General features: G+C 49.1%; 1 protein-coding gene across 2 annotated transcripts in view; it reads right to left on the bottom strand.

Annotated features, from left to right (window-relative positions):
- Positions 1 to 12,480, bottom strand: part of Spaca6 (sperm acrosome associated 6) — a 21,125-nt gene extending 8,645 nt beyond the window's left edge. The window contains exons 1-8 of one of the 2 annotated variants that reach the window (XM_076927905.1): positions 11,554 to 12,480; positions 10,740 to 10,817; positions 4,231 to 4,299; positions 3,653 to 3,676; positions 2,825 to 2,902; positions 2,641 to 2,750; positions 2,216 to 2,372; positions 1,933 to 2,143 (exon numbers count right to left, since the gene is read on the bottom strand). In XM_076927905.1, the coding sequence (XP_076784020.1) occupies positions 1,933 to 2,143; positions 2,216 to 2,372; positions 2,641 to 2,750; positions 2,825 to 2,902; positions 3,653 to 3,676; positions 4,231 to 4,299; positions 10,740 to 10,817; positions 11,554 to 11,761 (935 nt within the window). In that variant the 5' untranslated portion in view covers positions 11,762 to 12,480. Of the gene's footprint in view, positions 1 to 1,379; positions 2,144 to 2,215; positions 2,373 to 2,640; positions 2,751 to 2,824; positions 2,903 to 3,652; positions 3,677 to 4,230; positions 4,300 to 10,739; positions 10,818 to 11,553 lie in introns of those variants that run through there. The other variant, XM_076927906.1, reaches the window with a different exon arrangement.
- Positions 12,481 to 17,625: the final 5,145 nt, after the last annotated feature.

Below are 17,625 nucleotides of genomic sequence, written 5' to 3' on the forward strand. Positions count from 1 at the left end.
AGGGGACTAAGAGGACATGAGGATAGAGGAAAGAAACTCATTACTGTGAATGGGAAACATGTGCCAAGATCCTGGGGTGACTGAGAATCTTAATGGAAACCACAAGGAGAAAACAGAATTGCAAGGTAGGATGGACAGCTCTCTTCCTTCTATTGTAGGAACAAGGCAAAAATAGACAAACAAGGGCCAGAATGTGTGGGACCTGGGGAGTTTTAACAAGATATTAGATTTGGTTCCAGTGACAACAGGAAGCTATTGATGGATTTAGAGTGGAGAAGTAACCCAATGTGATATACTTAAAAATACTGGATTGGAAACTAGTGTTTAAGATCTGAATCCATCCCCAGAATCTACATGTAAAAAGCATACACCTAAATTTTAGAGCTGATGAGGTGGTGACGTATTGATCCTTGGGACTTGTTGGCCAGCTAGCCTAACCAGGCAAGCCTTAGCATTGAGAAACCCTGTAACACCACACACACACACACACACACACACACACACACACACACACAAAAAAGCGAATTAACCGACAAATGGCACTAGCATTGACCTCTGGCTCCTCCATGCACATTCATGTACACATATTTATCCAATCCCACACACACACAAACAAGAAGCCAGATGAGGCATGTATCTTAGGTGTATAATATTTGTCTAGAACCCACAATAAGGGACTAGAGGTGTGGCCCACTGCTAGAGTTATTGCCTAGAGATGCTGGGAGTGTAACTCAGTGGTAGAGACCCTTCCTAGCATACTCCAGCGAGGGGCTGGGTGTGGCTCCTGCCTAGAATCCCCCCAGTGAAGGGCTGGGAGTATTGCTCAGTGGTTTCTACTCTGAACTAGTAGAAGGCTGAAAGTGCTTTTTCGGATATTAAGTTTTAGGGAAGGTTTTTTCTTGGGGGGCGGGGGGAGGTGTCACCGTATAGTACTCTGAGGGTATTTTCTAGAAATGGAAATATAAAAGTGTTTGAGCTGATGCCCAAAGTCCTCAAGAATGAGCCTCCCAAGCCGGGCGGTGGTGGCGCACGCCTTTAATCCCAGCACTTGGGAGGCAGAGGCAGGTGGATTTCTGAGTTCGAGGCCAGCCTGGTCTACAGAGTAAGTTCCAGGACAGCCAGGGCTACACAGAGAAACCCTGCCTCGAAAAACAAAAACAACAAGAAAAAAAAAAAAAGAAGAAGAAGAAGAAGAAGAAGAAGAAGAAGAAGAAGAAGAAGAAGAAGAAGAAGAAGAAGAAGAAGAAGAATGAGCCTCCCAAACTAAAAGTTTATATCCTGTCACCATATTCACCTGAGCCTTTGGAAGGTATTTTGTCGTGTCCTCACCTCTAGGTGAGCAGTGACCTTAAAAATCAAACAAACAAACACCCAAGAACTAACTAAAATATATACTTTATTTCCAGGACAGATGTAGGATCAGGATTTGTTAGTTGCCACTTAAGTACCATCGAATAAACAGCCTGAGAAAACAAAGGAGTCTGTGCTATAGGAAGGCCCAGTGATAGAAACACACTTGGGTTTCAAAGTGCACAGAGCTTTGACCTGAGTTTCCAAGAAGGCTTGGTATCAGGACTCATGGGTTTTCAGACCTGGACTCCTAGATCCGAGGAAGAAATGCTGGGGTCTGGACTCCTGGGTCTGAGAAAAGAGGGTTAGGCTCCCTAGGTCTTAAAGGGTGGGAACTAAACGCCTAGATTTCAGGTAGAATTGGAACCTGGAAACCTGGTTCTGGGGAAGGTAGGCTAGGGAGTGGACTTTGGAGTCTTGAAGGAGGAGAGCCAGGCTTGGACTTGGTCTAAGAGAAGACTTGGGTTGGACAGCTAGGAATGAGGAATGAGGTTGGGGCATGGACTCCCAGAGTCTGGGAGCAGAGGCATGCGGTGTAGACCAGAGAAGCTGGGGGAGGGGAGGGTGCTGGCTGGCACTCACCACACTAGCACAGTGACGCCAGCGGACCCAAGTGCAGCGGTGGCCGCTAGCAGGAATAAGTTGCCAAACGTCAGAGCCTGGGGCCTGGTAAGCAGTTCGCCTAGGCTGGGCCTCCAGGGCTGGATCATTTCCGCCTCCTGCTGCTTCCAATGCATCACTTCCCGGAACGTGACCTGGAGCTCAGTCTCCTCCGACGGAGGAGCGCCCGTCACTGCCAGAGCACACACGTTAGAGGGCAGAGCTCCGCCCTCGGCCCTACCTCATGTCCTCGCCCCGCCCGTACCGTTCAGAAAGAAGTAGAGCCGCGCCAGGGGGCGCTGGTCGTGCTGGATCACGCAGGAAAAGGTCCCACTGTGGCTAGGTTGCACTGGCCGGATTCGTGCCAGATACCCGTGAGCTCCCGGCACATCACGGAAGTGGGAAACGTCCTGAGTCCGGAGCTGCGGGACGGCAGGGCTGAGGCTGAAGAGCTTAAATACACCCGGAATGGCCAGCTCTAATGCACGCCCCCTCCCAAAGCACTGACTAAGCAACCCTTCTGGGCATTCCCTAAAGCCTGACTCATAATGCACACTGAGCATGGGTCTTCCATATATTTAGCCCCCATCTCTTCCTAGGTGCCCGATCCTTCTTGCACTAAACCGAATCCCTATATTGAACTGAACCGCATCCTTCCCAAGCCCTCCAGCTGGCTGTTTCCAAACTCACACCTCCTCCCGCAAATCTCCAGGAATAGGTGACCTCCGACTCTGGCAACTGGAAGGCCACGATACAAGAAAACAAAGCCTGGTCCCCTCGGCTCACCAACACGTCCTGAACTGGAAAGAGGCCGGGTAGCTCTTGTAGGCCCGCACAAGCCCCGCCCCGTAGCATCCCAGCCTCGCCCTCTCACCTGGACAGTCTAGAGGCAGCGTGCAGATTGCAGAAAAGCAGCCCGAGCAGTTGAAACTCCTAGTGTTCTCCTGGACGCCTAGTGAACCGAGAAGAGGGCTATTGGGCTCCCCCTGAAGTCTCCCCATAAATTCTCTGAACCTTGTTAAATCTATGAAAACCCCCAGGGTTCTATTGGGGAAGTGGAAAACAGACTCAGTCTTTTCTGGTAAATTAATCTCTGTCCTGTTGGGCCCTGGCTAACCTTCTGGCTTGTGTGACCACTTGAGCCAGTTTCCTACAACATATATGCTGTATGTTTTGTGTTATAGCCGCTGGAAACGAAACCTAGGGATTTATGCATGCTAGCCAAGTTCTCTACCACTTACCCATACTCCCACTCCCCTACTTGGAGATTTTAGGCAAGTCTATACCACTAAGCCATACATACCCCAGCCCCTCTGGAAGTCTAGGCAGGGGACCTACCACTGAGCCACACCTCCAGCCTATCACTGGTACTCCACGCAAGCACTCCATTACTGAGCTGTATTTTCTGCATTCTTTTTAGTTTTTGTTTTGAGTCAGGGTCCCCTAAATTGGCAGGCATGGAGTAGAATTCTTGTAGTCCAAGCTGACCTGTGACATGAGGTGGCCTCCAGTGGCTATGACGACAGGCCTGAGCCACCAGGGCCTGCTCCTCAGAAGTTTTTGAACAGTACCTAGTTTATGTGCTTTTCTACTGGGTCCCATTGGATCTGAGTCCCAGTCATTGTCTCATTCTTAAGTTCCAGGTTTCCACCCCAGTCACCATGCCTCCCCTGCTGTTTTGAGTTTGGAACTAATTTCTTACCACAAGGAGGGATGCAGTCCTTGGCTGTGGAGAGAAAAGAGGCATTAAGACCCAAGTAGTTGACAGAGGGACCTACCTAAAGCTCCTCCAGAAGGTATGACAGGCAAGGAACCCTATCCTCTGGAGAACAGGTCTAGGCTCCTAATATAGCACTTGGGAACACTGTACACTGACCCTAACATGCAAGGCCAAGTCCATGGAGCTTCATCCAAAAGATGGAGCAAGGCCAAGCATGTCAGGCCTTAACCTGCAGTTAGACAGCTATGAAAAGGAGAATGTGGTGGGGATACATTATCCTTGAGGGTGGGAGTAGATCCCAGGCAAACAATTTTTTTTAAGGAGTCAGCACCTAATTAGTGGGCCCTGTCAGAGAAGAAACACCTAGAGAGGATGCTTTCGAGTGCAGAGTCAGAAACAGATCCAGAAGAGACCTAGGTAGATATGAGCCGGGACTGTCATAATGAACTGTACTAGAACAACAGGAAATCCACAGTTCCCAGCATTTTGGCTGGATTCAGAATATCTGTCTGTGTGGTATGGGATACATCTGCAGGGAATGGAGTTAGAGGCTGGTTTACCTTTTGTAAGGTGTTCAATGAAGCTCTTCAATTCTGCCGAAGCATTGGTAAAGGCATGCCAAAAGGACCCTGAAGGATGAAGCAGGGTAGCTGGACTAAGAGCCCTTTCCCTGAGTCTTGCTGTCTCTCCCATAAGCCCAGGCTGTTTCCTCTTCCCACAGATCCAAAGGGAAGGCTGGCAAACTTCTCCCAAGTGTTCTTTCTGCCTCCTGAAAGAACTATCCATTTATGTCTTTGTGGAAACGGGAGGATAATGATCAAACACTCTTCAGGGCTTACCGAGCCCTACTCTGCTGGTTCAGTTTCCTCTTTCTCTGTTGCAATGCTCTTGTCCACTTTCCATCACCAGGTTACATGGATTTATGAACATCTTTTGCCCAGCTCCCCACCATTCTCTATCATCTCGTGTATCACTGCAAGGGTTTTGATCATACCACATATGTACGAGAAAGTCCCCCACCTCTGTCTCCCATTGTGCACAGTTTACATAAGCTCCACCAGTTTGCAGTTACGAATGTGTATGTAAATTTGAAGCTTACATATGCTAATGAATTAAGGTCATCTTTTTGCCATTTTGTTTCAAGGCAGTGGCTCACTATGTTCCAGGCTGGCCTTGACCTCTCTGTAGCCCAGTCAGGCCATGAACTTAGAGATCTGCCTATAGCACCCCTGCCTCCCCAGTGCTGGAATTAACGGCACACACAACCACACCTGGCATTTGGTATACTTTTAATTAATGTCTTTTTGTTCTTTGAGAATTTTATACATGCCTGCAATGTATTTTATATTTATCCCCTATCCTATCTTCTAAACCTACCCACCTCCTACTCCTCCCAACCCTCTTCATGTTTTTTCTTTTCTTTTCTTTTCTTTTTTTAATATAATAACCACTCAGTCCAATCTGTGCTGAGCGTTGACTAAAGCATGATTAGCCTTAAAGTCTATCAGGGACTACACGCACCCTTGAAAATAACTGTCTCTAATTCCGGAAGCAGCCACCCACTCACTATAAGTATGGCCTCCGTTAGAGGTGAAGGTTTGTGAGCCCCTCCCCCACAGTGCTGGAATGTTGACAGACTTGATCTTGTGCAGGCAACCACAGCTGCTGTGTACAGCAGTACATTAGTCCTGTCATGTTTCAGACACACTTCTTTGTCTCGTCCTCCCTGAACTCTGACCCTTAAAAATATTTTCCCCCTCTCTTCTCAATATCCCTGAGCTTTCCACCTCTCGAATACCGCATCTTCGGAACACACAAAAGAAAACAGCCAGGTACAGGTTGAGTGATTTCTAAAGTCCAGCAGGAACTATGTAAGTCACCAGCAGTGGCCTTAGACCCAAATGCATCACCTGTCTGACAGGATTTCCCCCCACCCCCACCCCCAGTTTTTCAAGACAGGGTTTCTCCGAATAACCTTGGCTGTCCTGGAACTCTGTAGAACAGGCTAGTCTTGAACTTGGAAATTGGCTTGCCTCTGTGGGCCGAGTCCTAGGATTAAAGGTGTGTCCCCTCAGTGTGACCTGGCTTCTTTTTTCTGAATATGAGCTGGTTGCCAATATATGACTTTGGGATAGCTTGGTATCTCTTTTTTAAAAATGGGAAGGAGGCTGAGGAGATGGCTCTGAAGTTAAACCAACGAATTGCTCTTGCTTTGCACAGGACCCTACTTTGTTTCCCAGCACTCATGTCAGGAGATTCACAACCATCTGTAACTCCAACTCCAGGGCATCTGAAGTTCTCCATCTGGCCTTCAAAGGCTTCGGGAAACACATACACCAACCCCTCCCCCGACACACACACATTCAAAAATGTGCAAAACTATAAAACATGGGCTACAGTGACATAAAGCTGTAGTTAGCAGGTCAGTGGCCACTATTCCCTTTAAAGAGCGCTTCTGAGTTCTCCTTTCCTACCCAAACCACCATTCATTTCTACCCCTTCACATGTTATGTTCAGAAGCCTTGATCCTAACCACTATAAATGCCACCAGATCATGAGCTGGAGCTCTCCAGAGACCAGCTTTCTGGTTGCAAATGGTTATGACAGTGTATACCCCCAACCCTATTCATATGTGACATCCCAAACCCCACTACATTATGGAAGAGAGTGCCCCTGTACTTGGAGACAGCATTACTAGAGGGATTAAAATGGGGTCCTTTGGGGGGATCCTAGACAAATAGGAAAGTTCATATTTTTTGTTAACTTCATGGGATTTAGAATCACCATAGAAACCAACCTCTGGGCCTGTGCAGGAGTGGGTAGGCACACCCTGTATGTGGGTGGTACCATATCATGGACTGGCGTTCCAGAGTGAATCAAATGGAGTAAGCTGAACACCAGCATCCATCTTTCCCTGTTTCCTGTGTATGCACAGACACCTCACACCCCTGCCATGTCTTCTCCACCCCACGGGCTGTACCCTCCAACAGTAATCCATTATAAATCTTTGCTCCACTAAGCTGATTATCAAGTCCTCTGGTACAGCACTGAAGGTAAAACCAAAATACATGTCTGTATGAAACTGTTCGGAGTGAACTGGAAGTATTAACTAAAGAATGGGTACATTGTGGGTTATCTATACAAGGAGAGAGAAATACCGGAGGCATAAAGTTGAATCAAAATGAAGAATCTGGGGGCAATTCTTAACTGTAAGAGCATGCTCTAGACATGGCAGTACTGTGAGGAGGGTATGGTTAGAGGGGAGCCCTCAGTCAGCGAGTCAGAGGCCTGGATCCTGAAGGTCGCACCCAATATACATCCAGAAGCCACACACTGAAGGGGATGGGTGGGTGGGACATACCAAGTGCACCATAGAGGCCTGCTAGGTGGGAAGAGGTGGGGTTTAGTTTACATATCTACTACACATGGGGTGGGTGATGGAGGGAAAGATCCTAAACAGGGTAATCTGAATGAAGGTGGATTATGACAACTGAACCATAGCAGTACAACGGATGCGGCAGTTACCCTGGTGAGGAGCATGTGTTAGTAGCTCTGACACTAGATTTCAGTTCTGGCCTGTACAGGCTCTTGGAGAGGCTCAGAGAATCATGAGATCAAGGTCAGCCTGGGCTACTTAGTTGAGAGCATCCCTCAAAATGAAGAAAAAGAGTAAAATAAGTGTCAAGGTTATATAGTCACATGACTCTGGCCTCTATACTTACTCACTCATGCAACATTTGTAAAATAAAATTTATGTGTCTGTGTGAATGTATGCATGAACCTGCAGGACAGGCATCTATTCATACCCATGAGATGTCCTATATTACTCTGCCTATTCCACTGAGATTGGGTCTCTCTGACACTCCAATTAATATTTCCTCAGTTTTGCTGGAAGCCATCAATCCCCACCAAAGCTCCTGTCTTCATGTACTTTAGACCTGGGATTAAAGGCAGGTAAGGTTGACACCTGACTTCTTTTGAGGGTGCTGCAATTCAAACTATAATTCTCATGATTGCATAGCAAGCAACCACTGAGCCATCTCTCTCTAGTCCCGTCTTTTATTTTGTTTGTTGTGACAGGGTCTCAGATAGCCGAGAGTGGTCTTCACTAAACCCAGGGACATAGACACATGATAAGAAATGAAAACAGAGCCTGGAGAGATGGCTAGGAAGTTAAGAGAACTTGCAGCTTTTGCGTAAGACCTGGGTTCAGTTCCCTGCCAACACATACATGGTTGCATACATCCTCTTCTGGCCAGTTCAGGCACTAGGCACAAACATGGTGTGCGGCATAAATAAAAAGGTAAAAATGAAAATTCAATTGTTTCATAAAACATTACAGTCTGAAGGTTGAGTTCACAAAATATTCTTAAGCAGTCCTGAGTTTCACCTGTCATGTCATGTGATGTTATGTACAGCTAAGGTGATACCCAAAAAGGCTTTGGATTTTGAAACATTTCATATATACGCATACACACAGGTAAGAACACATGTATGCCACTTGATTTTTTTGAGACAGACTGTATAACCTAGGCTCCCTCAAGCCTACTGCCTCCTCAATTCTGGCATTGTGTGAACTACCTGGATCATTTTATTTTTCTCTAAGACACGGTCTCTTATAGCCTTGGCTGGGTTCAAAAATCACTCTGTAATGAAGAATGATCCTCCTGCCTCTACTGCTTGAGTGCTAAGATTACAGATATATGCAACCAAGAAGTTTACTAGGTGCTTGTTATAAAATCGATGATTTTCTGCATAACAGACAAACACTCTACCAACTGTCTACCAACTGAGCAACATCCCTAGACTTTAAAAAAGTTGTCACTGTAGTTCAACGTGCTCTCAAACTCTTGAACCCCTGTCCCACCCCGCACACCCACTTAGAGTGACAAGTCATATCCAGTTTAGGAAATGTTCAGATTTCAGATTGTTGCACTAATGATATTCAATCTGTATTCACATTATAAACCTATGATATGTACACAGAGACATTATCACATGTGCATCCCCCTTTTCCTCCAAGAGACAGCACTAGTCTGGTTCATCCAATGCACAAATTACCCTAAATTCTTACTACATATCTTCAAGCCCAGCTCAGTCCTAACTTTTTTACCTGGAAGGTATGGCTTTAAAACTCCTAAGGGCTTGTAATGGACTAGCCTTTGGAAGACTAATTAGAATAAATGACTAACCAGGAGACACAGCACTCCTTAGGCAAGTACTCCACAGCTTATCCATAGCCCAGCCTTCCACTGCTGAATTCTGTATGAGAGCTTTATTACCAAGAATTGTAGAAATTGTAGAACCTTCTTGGGGAATTCTAGGCAGGCTCTCTTACCACTGAGCCACACCCTCACCCTTGTACTTTATTGGCTGTTTATTGTTGATGCTCTGTCCTTAAACAAATGCATCTCTAGGGCAGGCCATTTGTAGTTTTGGTACCAGCTGTGACCCCCACAAATGCTTCTGAAATATTCAATAAGCCTATGAAAAAATTACTATGAACTGTATCCACCAGTTTCCAGTTTCTCCCCCTATTTGGGGGAGGGGGCGTGGTGTCTGAAAGGCTCCCCTGCCCTGCTGAAAATTCCCATTTGGTTCTCCAGGTCTCCCTGGTCAGTGTCTTAAGTCTCCTTGACTGATCTCAACATCCAGGTGTCTTGGTTCCTTGTGGATTTCTTCAGTACTACTTCATGGTTATTGTATTATTACCCTAGTCATCTGTCACCAGTCCAGCTCTTGCCTCCAAGTTCTTCATTTTGGGATGTCACTTCTAAGTAGCCAAACCCCATAAAAGACCACCAGACACAGATCCACTTTTCTATTTTCTAGTCCACACCCTCTTCACTATGGTCTCAGATGTGCATCAGACGACCCCCTCTCTAGCCCCAACCTCTGCCTCGAATTAGAAAGAGCTCTTCTACTCCCAAGGTCTACCCTTGATCACTTTTTCCAAGCTTCTAATATGGAGACATGTGCAGGCATCAACAGAATGCATATCCCAGCATTCTACATTCCTTCCATCTTTCAGGTTCCTCTGAGTTTTTTTTTTTTTTTTTTTTTTTTTTTTTTTAAGAGTGGAGACACACAGAAAATTCTGAATAGGCCTGGACACCCTTGAATGAATTGTTCCTTTCTTTGTTTGGCAGGCCTCTGATATAAAACTTAGTGGGAACAAAATGAACTATTGTAGATGAGAAACAAAAAAAAATAAAAAAAGCCCTGAACTCCCAGATTCTGGGAGTGGCCAATTTATCCTTCAAATGAATAAACAAACAAAAAGGACTTCTCACACAGCCATACTACTACTATCTAATATACTTAGGAGACTGTGTGCCCAGTGGTTGAGAGTACCTGGTGTGATTAGTGTTAATCATATCTTTCGAAACTCATGTCCCCAGAGCCTTAAGTCTATTCCATACAGCTATGTGTGTCTGATCTTCCCTAATGTCCCAGCAGGAGTCTGGCCCTGACTATGTCCCCTGAATGGCTAGCTCCACTCTTCCTAACCTATCTTTGTTAGCCATTAGAGTGTATTTGTATGTGTGTTTCTGTCTGTGTCTGTCTGTCCTTTGATAAAGGATTATGTCTGTCTGTCTTGTTCTAAAGGATTATGTTTGTCCTGTCCGAAGGGATTATATTTTCTATAACACGTCTCATAAAAGAACCATTTCCTCCCAATGAGCTCCATTTTCTCTGGAAGATAAAGAGAATGTCTCACCCTAGGAGATAATAATGTTCCGCCCTCAGAGATGACAAGGACTCAATCTGAGAGCCTAAGATGTTTTCTATCTTACAGGTAAGTGGAGCCCAGGTGAGAGGCAGGAACACATCCAGGCTTCAGAGCCCAGACAGTGAGAATCACAGCTAAGTCACATGTACTTGACCCCACAAAAGCTTCAGACTCCCAGTGACTTGTATGCCTCCCTCAGTTCCTTGTTATCTTTGACTCCACTCACTTCTGGAGTTTTCTCAGCAAACAACCTAACTCAAACAGGTTTCCAATATCATTCCCTCAAGAACACTTTTCCCATCACTTATGCCTTCACATAGTCCATAAAACACTCACCCCGGGAAGCAGCCACCTCCTGAAGGGAAACCATCATCTGTGAAAATTCATCATGCAGGTGACTCCTCTCATCATAGTCTGAAGGTGGAGGAGAAGCAGGCTGAGGCACCATGGCACAAACCTGGTTCCATGGTGTTTTCTATATCCGACTTATGGCTGAATATCTCCAAGCCCTATGGCCATCCCAGATTCTACAGCCCCAGTCTATGTTCTATGTGCTCCCCCCTCTCTGTTTGTAGCCCTAACCCAAACCTTCAATCTGAGTATCTCTCCCTCTATCTCATATCTTTCTGCCTCTGTTACCTGGTAGCCTGGATCTGCTTTCCCTTCTCCATCTTTACTCCAACCCCATGGGTCTCTGTCCTACCTATCTCTAGATCACTGTCTCTCTATGCATCCTGAATCTGCTCTTTGTATCAGTACCTATCTCTCACTCTGGGTCTCTGTTCCTGTCTTATCTCTATGTACCTTACTCTTTCTGTGTTCATCAACTCTTTGGGTTTCTAGCTCTCTGTCCCTCTCTCTAGGTCTCTAATCTCCACACTCATCTGAGTTCCGAATCCATACCGTCCTCTCTCTCTGAGCAATGCTTCTACTTTCCCATCTCTTTCCTTGTAACTCTGTCTTTAGCCTCTCTCTGAGGCACTGTCTTGTCTGTCTCCACCCAACTCTGGACCTGTTTCCTTCCATCGTATCTGTCTGTCTTCCCTGTGTCTTTGCCATGATCCTGTACTTAGCTTTTCTTCTTGGGAGTAGCTCAAGAACTCCCCTTCCCCTCCCCAGGGCCCTGGTTCAGGAAGGTGGGGCTCCTCACTGATTTCCACGTCTAAGAGACTCTCAAAAGCAGCTGCGAATGCATTTGCACACTGGCGTATCTTGAGGTTCTCTTTTCCCACAAACATCTGGCAGAGACGGAGGCGTTCCTCATAGGTGGTGAAGCAGAAGAGACAGGCCCACGTGGATGCCCTGAAGATCAGCAGGAACAACAGGACAGTGCTCCCTACTAAGGCAACAAGACCCATAACAGAGGGTCTCTGGGTCTGAAGAGAAGATAGTAACAATTGTGAGGTCACTGTGGGGGAGGGGGAGCCTGTGATCAGAGATTGAGTTTAAGCCAGTGGCCCAGAGGAAGGTTGCCAGGGGTCACCTGAAATCCCTAAATTTGTGGCTGAGCCAGGCGCCAGGCTCCCAAGAACCTCACCTGTGACCCTGGACGTCCTCACAGGTTAAAGGGTCTCAGGGACCCAGAGGCCGGCAATACAGCTATGGTGAACCAGAAAAGCCCCCTTCCTCAAAGGTGGAAACAGGGATGAGAGACAGAAACAGATACCCTAAGCTCCAGAAGAGAGAAAGAAACCAAGAGAGACGTCAAGAAACTCAAGAGACCCACAATGTCACAGAGATAGATTCACAGCATTAGAGAAACAGAAGGTTCTAGAACCCTAGAGACAGTGGCGTAAGAGACAGAAAACTAGAAAGTCTCATGATGGCATAGAGACTGCAAAGAAAAGGGATAGGATAGAATGTGGACAGAGAAGACGCCCCGCTCCTACCAGGAACTCTGGTGCAGTGGTGTGGACCTGGGGTCCCCGCCGGCCCCTTCCAGTGCAGGGCGCAGCCTGGGGAAAGCTAGGAGGCCGTATAGTGATCTCCTCGGGTGTCTTCCTCAACTATACAACCTCCTACCTCAGCCCGGGGGGCGCGGCAGGTGGGCAGATTGACAAATGGATTGATGGGAGAGCAGAAGAAGGGAGGGTGGGGAGGGCCGGGGAGGTCCCAGCCGCGATGGTGAGCCCCCGACACGGACCCACAGACACGAGCTTGTGTGCGGCGAAGGCCCCGCAAGGTCGGTTCTACGGGTGGGTGCCAGGACCCAGGAGTCCGGGCCCCCGGCCCCCTCCTCCCCAAGGAACCCAGGTATTCTGTTCCAGCCCCACAATCTAAGCCCCAGCCCTCTTGTTTCAAGGCCAGAGATCCAGACCTCAGCCCGACTCCCTCAGATCCAAGGCTTCCTCCCTTAGACTAAGGAGTACTGGTCCCAGCCCTCCCTCCCACATATTTCCTCCAATCTTTGTCCTTTAGACTAAGGGGTCCAGGTTCCAGCCCTCCCTCCCACAGATCCAGGGCTGCAGACCCCAGGGGACTCAATTTTCCTCAGTCATACCCAGGGGGCCAGTCTCTAATCCTCACCGTTATCCTCCACCCCGGCCCCTTCCCCATCCAACCAGGTACTTTCCTTAGAGAAGACACAGTCTGGTTAGAGCCCTGGCTTCTGGAGTGCAGAAAGGATGTGTCCCCGTTTGTCTTGGCAATCTGAGACCCTTCTGTAACCCCTAAAGGTTTCACATCCCAAGCCTGAGCTAAAGGTCTTCTGGGTATCAGAAATTCTCATGGGCCTCTCGGAATAATCCTATCGTTTCCAAAACCGTTCTCAACCTTTAGGGTGATAGCTATGATCAAGGAATAATGACACCAACCAGAGCCCTGTCTCCTCGACGCCTCCCAACTCAGAAATGAGGTCGCTACCTGCACCCACGAGCCTCCCAGAGGGGAAGCCACTAGGCCAAAGTCAGTTGTCTGCAGGTGGGAGGAGCCCTAGGATCTGCACCCACCCTGAGGCTCTGAGCTCAGAACTGGTCCTCTGGGGCTCCCAGGTTCCATGTTCGTTCGTCTTTTTGTTTCTTTTTCTCCGCCCATTTTTTTTTTCTTACCTTGCCCTTTTCTTATTCTCCCTTTCTTAGTTTGTATCATCCCTGACTTGGCTTCTCCACTTCTCCCACATCTCCATGCCTGGTCCTCACTCTGTCTCTGTTCTAGCTGACTCTTTTCTACATTCACCTCCCTCCCTATCATCCATAGCTACTTCTCAGTCTCTCCCTCTTTTTCACAATCTTCTTCCGTCTCCTTAACTGGCTTTGTCTCTCTTTTTCTCTGGATTTCTGTCTCCCTCTCCTCCCTGCTTTTTATTTAGTCTAGCTTCCACCCTCCTCCCATCTTCCAGTCTCCTCTCGGGGTCTCTTCCTTTCTCTCTCTTTTCTCCTTCCCTCTCCTCCATCCCCTCCCCCATTCTTCTCTCTTTCTCCTTCCCTCTCTCTCCCTCCCCCTCGCTGCTCCGAGCCAGGTCTGGAGCTGGGGGTGGAGTGGAGATGGAGTGGGGGTGGGTTGAGAAGGGGCCCTGGGCCGGGGTAGCGACCTGCTGAGGAGGGGGAGGAGAGGCGGGAAGAGGGCGGAGAAGCAAAGGGGGAGGCGGGGGACCTGAGACCAGTCTTGGGCCTGAGCTCAAGTCCTCCTTTCCCTCCATCCCAACCTCCCAGACCCTCAGGCGGGGGCGAGAGTCAGGCCAAGGTGGGGAGGAAGGGGAAGGGAGGAGCCCCCCCACCCCCCACCAACCTGGCCCAGAGCCCAGGCCTGGGTTCCCAGCATGCCCCGGGGCTGCCTGGGGCCTGAGGAGGGGGGTGAGGAAAGCGGGGAAGCGAGAATCTTAAAAGATTCTCCAGACCTGAACACCTCTCAACACATCCGGCAAGTTTCTCTTCAGAGGGGAAACTGAGGCTCACAGAGAAGGTTCCGGACTGGTTCAAGGTCACTGCCCAAGGCGTGGGTGCATCTCCCTTGGGCCTACAGGCTTGCTTTGAGGAAGGGGTAGGCACTAGACTTCTCTCTGGGCATGGGTCCCCTCCCCCTCTTTGCAGACCCTAGGGAGCCCCCAAGGGTCAGAGAGCAGACCCAAACAGTCTGGCACCATAGCAACCAACTGGTCCCGCCCCCTTAACCCCTGGAGGGCTGGACTCCAGCTGGGGCTAATAAGGGGTCGGGGAAACCTGGTTCCCGGGAAGGAGCCCCCCACCTATGCTCGTCCTATGCCCTGCAGCTAAGAAGAAAAATGTTTGGGGCCTTGACTCGTGAGTTCTAAAGGAGGAGGGGATTGGGGTTGGCCTGTGCTTCTAGGCAGGAGGTGATGGCTGGAGAGTGACTCCTTAGAGGAAAGAAGGAGCTGGGTGACCCAGACTCCTGGGTCCTGGGCAGACCGCAACTAGAGCTTCGGCTTGTGGAATTTGGGCAACAGCTTGGTAGATGGACCCTAAGGGAAAAGGAAGCTGGGACCTGGAATCCCGGGTCCTCAGGGGAACCTGGACGCTGGGCCTCTCTACTACCAGACAGCCCCAGCCCCAGGCGCTGACCCGGGTCCGTCTGGCAGCCCAGACAACCGCCCCCTCCTGGCACCCTCCCACTCACACGGCTCACCCTTGACCCCGCAAAGCCCCGCAGCCCCATCTATGCCCCTCCCCCTCCCTTCCAGCCAGACGTTAACCCTTGGGCCGCTGGAGGCACTTCCAAAGCCAGACAGTTTTCTTCCACCTCCCTTGCGGTCTCTGGCATCTGGTCCCGAGTTCCTTACACTCTGGGGATCCTACAGCCTCCCTCTAAAATGTAAGAGATCCTCCAAGCTTCTGAAACCCGGGGACCCCAGAATCTAGACCAACAGCTCCTTCCATCAAAGATTCAGAAGTCTATACTCCCAGCTCTGCACCCTCCCCCCCACCACACACACACACTCTCCAAACCACAACCGCCACCACCACTTCGCCATCCAAGCCAGAAGCCAGAATTCCAGGCCCAGGCTAGCTGCCTCCTCCCTTGGGGACCCTGGAGTCCGGCCCAGGTCCCATCCGCCTCCGGTTCCGCAGACTCACCGCTCCGCAGCTCCAGCGTCGCGGGGACCCAGTGTCCTCCTCCAGCCCCAGCCCCAGCCCCAGCCCCAGCTTCTCCATCCTCTCCCTCCTCAGCTGCCCGCGGCCTCTCCTTTTCCTCCCGCCAGCCCCGCCATCCTCCGCCCCCAGTCGCCTGCTGCCTCCGGCCGGTGTCTCCTCCCGGCACTGAGCGCCCCGGCTCCCCCGCCCTAGACCCCGCGGGCAGCGTGGCCTCGGACCAGCCCCCTCCCCGGGGGGCCCCCTGCCCGGCCCCTCCCCACCGCCCAGCCCAGTCCGGCCTGGCTTCCCCCCCCACCCCCTGCCCTGAAGCTGGCCCGGGTCCAGGGGAAAAAATTCCATCCAGCCCTAGGGAGGAGGAGCAGGGCGGAGGAGGGAGCGGGAGGGGAGGCCGGGCTAGGGGAACATGACGCAGGGAGAAGGGAAGGGACAAAAGAGAGGCCGGGAGGCAGTGGAGGCAGACTCCCTCCTTCCCTCCTCCTCCTCAGATAGTGTCCGTTCAGTCTCAGTAGCTTTCTACCCTTCGATTCCTTCCATCTCTCTCCCCCTTCTAGACTCTAAACCTCCTCCCTCTTGTCTCCCACCCTCATGTCTGGCCTCCCTTCTATCTGTCCTTTCAGCCTTTCCCTGTCTGCATCTTCGACCATTTTCCTAGCAAAGGTTCTTGCATTTTCTTTCTGTTTTTTTCTCCCCCTCTGGATGGGTGTGTTCTCCCTCTCTTCTCTCTCTGCACCTTCTCCAACCAGGGGCTGCATTCCCACCCACCCCTTCCCCCTCCCTTCGCCTGCGCAGTGTTCCTCCCCTCCACTGCACTGGAACTCAAAGGTGAATCAGACCCCCCATATCTGCCCTTGCACACAGAGCTCACGGTCTGATGGAGGAATCAGACCCAGCCGCAGACTGTCCGGGGTGATGGAGGGTGCCGGAGGTAGCGGTGGGGGTGTCGAGACCAAATACTGAGGAGAGAGAGGATGGGTGGAACGGCCGATAGAAACCCTACAGCAGTCAGCAGATGATCCGCCAAGAAGGCGTGGTTGCTGGTGCGACCTTAAAAAAAAAAACAAAAAAAAAAACAAAAGTTAGATCCAGTTGTTGAAGGTGAGCAATAAGGGAGGTCCAGTCCAAGGGCACAGTTTAGGCAAAAGGCAAGATCTAAGGTGATAGATAGCAGAAGATAACAAAGAGGTCCATTATGATTAGGGACCAAGAGACCGGAAGCGCAACCCAGACTAGGGTGAGTGGGCGGGCAGTCCTGAGCATGTTCAAGGCCAAGCTCAGAATGAAGTTGCTTGAAGCTGACTAGGTACCTAGAAGCCTTTTTGAGCAAAGAGGAGGAGATGGGGTAAGAAGGCTGTCAGATCTTTCTGGGGATTTGGGTGATCTGGAAAGAAAGATGATGGATTCTGAGAAAGAGGGTTTGGCAGGAGCTAGGACCGAGAAGAAAGGAGTAGAGAGGAGAATGTAAGGGTTTCTGGGTACTTAGAAGAGGAAAAGAGAAACTGGGATTCCAAAACGGTGAAGAGAGAAGAGAGGCCAGAGAATATGAGGGGGAATATTGTGGGCAGCCTATCAGAACCTAAGGACATTAGTGAGGTAGATAAGGAATTTTGTATGTCTTTAAGCATACAGTGCCCTATTATTTCTCCCCAGGTAAGACCGCTTTTATTTTCTTTTCAAATGGAGTACTCCAAAGTTGCCTTATATTCATTCATTTTAGTGACTATTTACCAGTGTATTTATCCATAACTTAGAAGTGAAAAAAGAAACAGGGTCTTTTAAAAACATGTGTGCCCATTCAAATATTCTACTATATATATATGTGTATATATATATATATATATATATATATATATATATATATACTCTATACACACACATATATACAGACATATATACGTATATATACATGTATATATACGTGTATATATACATATATACATACATATATATAGATATACATGATATATAGTCACTGACAATTGAATACAGATCGTAAAAACATGCTGGGCAAGATTTCTGCTGCCCCCAGCCCCTCATGATAGTTGTTGGGTTTGTTTTTTGTTTTGTTTTGGCTTTTGTTTTTGTCAGTTTGGTTGGTTGGTTGGTTTTAGACAGAATGTCACTATGGCCTGAAACTCACTTTGACTAAGATGCATATGAGTGCAGGTGCCCATAGA

This window comes from Arvicanthis niloticus, chromosome 30, assembly GCF_011762505.2.
Source record: "Arvicanthis niloticus isolate mArvNil1 chromosome 30, mArvNil1.pat.X, whole genome shotgun sequence".
NCBI lineage: Eukaryota > Metazoa > Chordata > Mammalia > Rodentia > Muridae > Arvicanthis > Arvicanthis niloticus.